The sequence below is a fragment of the Antennarius striatus genome, chromosome 3 (genome assembly GCF_040054535.1).
Source record: "Antennarius striatus isolate MH-2024 chromosome 3, ASM4005453v1, whole genome shotgun sequence".
In the NCBI taxonomy this organism is placed as follows: Eukaryota; Metazoa; Chordata; class Actinopteri; order Lophiiformes; family Antennariidae; genus Antennarius; species Antennarius striatus.
The window spans coordinates 26,785,001-26,791,909 of NC_090778.1; the positions used below are offsets into that span (position 1 = coordinate 26,785,001).

The window sequence follows — 6,909 nt, forward strand, 5'->3', positions numbered from 1 at the left end:
TGACAATTATTTCCGTTTTGTTAATAAAACGTCCAAAGATTGTGAGAAATGTTTGTCCCAATTTCCCAGAGCATCTTCAGATTGCTTCATTTGTCCAACTGACAGTCCAAAAACACAAAGACACATCATTTAGCATCATCATCCACGACAAAGAAAAGCAGCAAAACCTTCTGTTTGAGAAGCGGCAGCGGGAACAGCTTTGACATTTTTTTTTTTGCTTTAAAGATGACTGACTTGATAAATCAAGAATCAGAAAAGTTTTTCCTGGTGATCAATCAATTAGTTTGCAGCTTTCTGTCAGCAATCAATGCAGAGAACAAGTCAACAAGTACATGGAATTTGAAATCTAATTGTATCCAGATTTATAGAGATGGTGTCTCGCAGGTTGTTGTATAGAATTCAAAAGACGCGTCAAAACAACAAGACAAAATGTTCAGGGCAGGAAAATGTGGGAACATGAAATACAAATGATTTCAAGGCCATCGCACTGAAACAATACGGCCTCAAACTACAACGATATGACTTGCAGTCAAGGTCAAGGAGGGAACTGACAATCACTAGAGACACTGCCGATATGTTCTCTATTGATGCTGCGAGCACATCTAATAAGAACATGCAGTTACTTTATTATTACCGCTCTCTAGGGTCGGCTTTATATACTCTGTTCCTCTCAACCTGTGGACATTTATCTTTGATTTTAGATGCACTCATCATCATCTTGTTGGGTAGAGTCAGGGTCAGGCAGCTATCTGAGCTCTGCCTACAGGAGAGTCTATATTTGTCTATGTGACAGTTTAATTTTCCACAGACTAGCAGATGAATTTGAAAAGAGGAAAGAAAAACTGTGGCATACAGTTTTAATTATTCATTTCAGGGGAAGTGTCAGCAAATGTCATTTCTGTGGGTTTTTTTCCCCCCTATTTCACGGTTGGTCATTCACCGACCTGTTTATTGCTGTGCGTGACCGGGGAGATGACCACATCCAGCACATGATAACTGGTACAAGCACAAACAATCCGCTTGATGGTTGATTCATGGGTTACATTGAGAGGAAAGCATCTTATTTTGTTTGGAAAAAAAAATCTGATTGCATTTCACAGTCTCTGTTTTGTGAAATTATCTCACCACGGATAAGTAATTATTGTTTGTGATCAGTACAAGACTGTCTCCTGCTATTAAAAAAAAAGCCTTTGTTAGAGGACTGCGTGTCTCGTCTTCTGTTACACAGGATTTAATTAAAAAAAAATCTGCGTCCTTGACAGAAACTTTATCTTCACAGTGTGATTATAACGCTGACCTGAGAGAACGTCTCAGGAAATGAACATCCGAACAGAAATGTCACTGAGAGTCATTCTGCAGCTGACTGCCAGACGCTCATTTTAATAATACTCGACAGCGCTCTCTAGTCGTACACGCAGATCGGTGCAAGTTGAAAAAGTAAATCAATTTATAAAATAAAATAAAATAAAATAAAATAAAATAAAATAAAATAAAATAAAATAAAATAAAATAAAATAAAATAAAATAAAATAAAATAAAATAAAATAAACATTTTGTCCAACAGTGGCCAAATTTACAAAATAAAATAAAAAAAACACCAAAGGAAAAAAACACCATGGAAGTAGGGAACAAGGAACATCCATTGATTTGTTCCAAACTCAAAATAATATTCTTTTCATAATTTATTGAATATTTATTGGATAATATTTTTATTACTAGGTTTTATTTCCCATTAATGGTGATTATGCGTATTTTTTGTCATCATTTAAAATAAAAAAAAGTCATCAAACTCCAGCTTTTCGTGATCTCTTGTCGAAATCCACTGTAATATTTATTCTTAATGAAGCGCTGGCGCTTCGTCCCGCGCATGCGCATTTCAGATTAATCGGAAACCCGGAAGTTGTACATAGAGGATCCAAAACAGCTCGTTGTTCCCCGTCATCTGTCCTCAGAAGTAGTTTTACGTAACTTTAACGGTTTTAAATCAAATATGGTTCAACCTTTTTCTTTTGTTTCGTAGCTGAGCGTTGGCTGTCGTGTCGGTAACGAAGCTGTTTACTGGAGAAGAATCAAAAAACAAACTGTCAAGCAAGCCCCGGAGCGGCTGAAGATGCCTGCCCGAAGCGTCGTGTCCGGCGGGGTTCCGAGCAGCGACGTGAGGTACTCCCGGTTAGCCAGCGATGACGACGGGTACATCGATTTACAGGTAAACTGGTGCAAACAGTACAAATATTACTGGTTAAACAGTGTGGAAAGTGTCCAAATTCAGACATGATGAAGTTTTTCTTTTTCTCTATTTCCCGGTTATAAATATATAAATATTGTTCAAAATGCTCTACATGCTATGTAGATGTAGGGACTAAAACTCAACCTAGTGTTTATTATTATTTTTATTTATTATTAAATTATTATTATTATTATTATTATTATTATTATTATTATTATTAAACTGCCACCGCATTGTTTACTATATCATATATATAATGTACAATAATTAGTATTTCTGCCATGTGGTGTTTCTATTTTCACTTTCATCATCTCTCTGATTCTTCGTCCACCAAACTGGTTTCAAAAAAAGACAATTGTAGCAGTGGAAGCTGAAATTTCTTGAACTCCACCGCCCAGTGTCGTCCTTCTCCATGTCAGCCTACCTTCTTCATCCTCCTCTTTATTCTCTCTCCATCCTCATCACCCTTTCACCAACATCCTCACCATCTCTCCTCTGGACGTGTCCAAACCATCAGAGTCTCTCTGACTTTGTCTCCAGAGGAACTCATTTCTGATCCGATCCAACCTGGTCGCTCCCAGAGAACCTCAACATCTTCATTTCACACCACTAATAACACTTTCCCGAGTGAAATTTTTGTTTTTTCTCCACCCTAAACTGAAATACTCCTAATGACATCATATTTTTCATCACAAAAATGCACTTTAAACAACATTTATTTAATTAATGGAGTGAAAATACAATGAACTCCTGTTGTGATGCAGGCTTGAAGTTTAATGTAGCAGAAATTAGAAAGGAGAAATAAAATAAAAGTTCCTACAGTCAGCAATCTTTGATTTTAAGTGTTTGGGAACAAAATTTTCCTAATGTTGTTTTTAATTTCAACGTGAGAGGGGGAAAAGGCATCTCCACAGAAAGCCTGCTGCATCACTGAAAGGTCTTCTAATGAAACATGTCGTCTTCTCTGCAGTTCAAGAAGAGTCCACCCAAAGTCCCGTACAAAGCCATAGCTCACGCTGCAGTCCTCTTTGTTATCGGCTCTCTGTTAATCATCATCGGGGCCCTTCTCTTGGCTGGATACTTTGGAGTCACGGTACGTGGTTCTACATAGTTTATACAGATTAGATGAGAATGCTTTTATTGCCAATGTATTCTTTAAAAACGTACTTCAGGTCATTTAGAATTCTTAGTGGAATAGGTAAGAATCTGTGCTTAAATATATGTCCACGTATTTTATGGGACCTGAGGTTCAGCAGGTGGAACAGAATTAAAGTATTTAATATATTTATCTTCATTAAAATAGGTTTTAAAGGTCTCCTTGCAATGTTTTCTATCTGTCAGCACTCAGACCGAACAGTTCCTGTCCTTATCATTGGGATCCTTGTCTTCCTGCCTGGAATTTACCACCTACGAATAGCTTACTATGCTTCAAAGGGCTACAGAGGCTACTCCTACGACGATATCCCAGACTTTGATGACTGATGAACTTCACGGCTTTCATGACGCCCTGCATGTGTTCATTTAAAGTCGCTGATCTACAAAAAAGGTTAAATAAATTCTGTTAAGCTGTAAGATTTCGATGTTAAATTCAGAGGGTTATATTTGTGACATGATGCCAGCATGCTTTTATGATTTGTATATTTGCTTCATGAGCCGATACATTCGCAAAAGTCATTTGATAATTTTGTTTTATTTGCACTATGTTGTCTTTTTTTTTAGTTGAATCATCTGCACACCGAGAAGCTTTATATACTACATTATTATAACATCCACACTGTGAATAACTGATAGAACACATTTACATTTCAGCTTGCTTTTTAACCAATGTGGCTACTTAGAACCTTGTGAGTTGAGTCATTTGTCAAAATAAAGTAATATGTGTACAAAATTTTTAAAAAGTCTTCAGTTTCAGGTAATGTATACGCCTGTTCAGTGGTGGAGAAAGCTGGAATACCGTAATTAAGTTACAGTGAAACCAAGAACAAATTGTGTAATGTTTTCAGGCTGTACAAACCAGACTGAGAGACATGTCTGCATCACGTAATATTCTCTACTGTCTGGCAGGCAACAGGTATTTAATTAAAGGGCATTCATAGTTTATCCCCAGTACTTCATGACCAATATGTTGTACAACACAGTTTGTCTACCCATCAGCTGATTACTCTTAATGCTGTTCTTTCTCGGAGGATTTCATGTGATTAGTTCCAATCCTTTGCTCTCCATATGGTGCACCTGGCCTGTGAGAGCAAACATTGTCAAACATGCTCACACATCATTAAGTTCAGCTTACCCCTAACCTGCGCTGTATTTCTCTGCATGATTTGAAAGTGGGCAAAGGAAATTCAAGGCTACCTCCTCCTTTTGCAGGACAGTTTCATGTGTGTGAAGCTCTGCTTTTGTGTTATCTTTTCAGGTGCTTGTTAACCACCTGCTTTAGTCTCCAAGGACATTTACTTGTGCTTTCTTTGTTTCTCTTCTTAACAAATGTGTCCTCTCAATCAACCACAAGCTACTTGGTATTGGTTATTCTGCTCAAATGCTTCACATCAGCACCAGAACTTACTTTTTCAAGGCTGACTACTTCAAGAGATCCACAATTTTGTTTTTTACATCTTGATAGTGAGTGCTTTGATTTTGTGCTAAATATTATTTATTAAACAGCCAGAATGCTGATATGAGGTAAGCACCAGAGCTGCTGAGCAGATACAGAAATATTAATTTGCATATATTCACCCCTATAGGCAATTTGAGAATTCAATTCACATGCATAAGCAGGTTTTCAGCCTGTAGGAAGAAGCAGTGAACCCAGAGGAAACACAATGGATCTGAACCTAAAGGATCACATTATTATTATTATTGTTATTATTATTAATAACAATTTTATGTTTAATATTATTGAACATTTAATTTTAGCTCGATGCCCTAATGAAGCACCTGTATTTTACCCGTTTTCCTATTGGACAGTGTCGCCCCCCTCTGGTCATAAGACTTTTTCTCGGCAGGTGATTGGCCAATTTAAATTAAACGGAAATATCAAACTAAAACAACTACTCAGCTCATAATGGACTGTATTTTCCTTAATTTTTAATAACTTTAGGGGGATTTCAGAAGGAATGCTTTTGAGGTAAGATGATAATACTCTCTGAATTGTAAAACTATACATTCCATATTTGTCAATCTTTTTTTTTTTCTTGTAAAACCACCTGTTAATGAACAAAAAGAGAAAATAGTTTTCTGTCATTTTTGAGTGTAATTCAGCATAACGCTAGTCAAGCTCAATATTATGTAGAATAAAGTATAAATTTAAAAAATAAAAAAGCAGGTTTCAGATTATTGTAATAAATGCGTAGCTAGCCGCTAATGTGATGTTAATTGAGGGAGCAGCTCGCCCTTATTAGCTAAATAATCAGCGTTAGCTAGCACGATGCTAATTCAGGTTAGCTACAAATTTGAATGGTTAAGACCTGTAGGTTGCTAACGGATAAGATAAACTTGGTTATTAATCCATCGTATACATATTAAATGTGTATCACATCGTTGCATAATCTGGCTAATATTTCAAAAGTGACAAGACTTTATTTTTTTTACAGATGCTATAACTATTCCTCCACCTGTTTGGTTTGCCCCAGTGATGGTGTAATAAATTAATATTTGTAAATGAAACGTTTACTATTCTAATTAGAATAGAAAATAGTAAACACTTATTCAAAAGGTGGTTTTTAGGGTTGGTCGAGTATTTGGATGATGGTGAATCATGAACCATGTATTTTGTACTGTATTTTGAATATATCACTGTTGTTCTCCATTGTAAATATAATTTTATTTGTTCTCGCTATGTGTTAGTTTTAGTTTTATGTTTTTTTCCCCCCACATGTGTCAAGTCAAATGCCTTTCCTTTGCCTTTTGTTACCATCCTCAAATCATTCCATTGCAAAGTGCTTTTGTCTGAGGCGCTGAGGCAGCAGCAGCGACAAGACGCTGAGACAGAAGCAGCACAGTAGCGGAAGTCGAGTCGTCTACCTTCAAAATAAAAGCCTGTTTGTTTTCCTCTGGACTTTTGTTGGCAATGAATATGTTTTAGTGTTTTGACATGCATATATTACCAGCAGTATGACAGTAAAAACAATAGCCCTTTTTTTAAAAAAAAGGCTGAAAAAAGACATTCAGATTCATTCAAATGGATTTAATGTGCTGTATTTGTAAAAGGTAAGCAGTTTATCTAATTTAAAAACATATCTGAATGTGCTTTTATAGGAAATCACAGTTTCATTATGATTCATAAATCTGATGAGATCATACCCTGATGATGACCCATGGTTCCAAAGACATCATCATGATGACGTCACTATAGTGTATGATATTCTACTATTGTGATGTTGGTGTCAAAGGTTCAAAAAATAACATCTTGTCCTAAATTGATGAAAATGAACTGCACGTATTGTGCGAACTCTGGATCATACCAATTTATTCTTTCAGAGGCCAGTTTGCTGGAGCATATATGATACCAATTTTCATAAGACTTTAAATAGCCTAGAAACTATTTCAGTTCTGCATCTTATGTTGGCTCCGAGGGGAGTTTTATTTTGTAAGGAATAACAGGAAGTGTTGGTATTGTTTTTGTGTACTGACACTTTTTCAAACAGCGTCTGTGTGAGGATGAAGAGGAGGAGGAGGAGGGGACG

General features: G+C 36.3%; 1 protein-coding gene across 1 annotated transcript; it reads left to right on the forward strand.

Moving 5' to 3' along the window:
- The first annotated feature begins 1,899 nt into the window (after window positions 1-1,899).
- On the forward strand, window positions 1,900-4,115 carry tmem230b (transmembrane protein 230b). The gene is made up of 3 exons (XM_068310703.1): window positions 1,900-2,206; window positions 3,198-3,320; window positions 3,569-4,115. Exons 1-3 carry the CDS (start codon window positions 2,111-2,113, stop codon window positions 3,707-3,709), a joined length of 360 nt encoding a protein of 119 aa, XP_068166804.1. The 5' UTR covers window positions 1,900-2,110; the 3' UTR covers window positions 3,710-4,115.
- The last annotated feature ends 2,794 nt before the right edge of the window (window positions 4,116-6,909 follow it).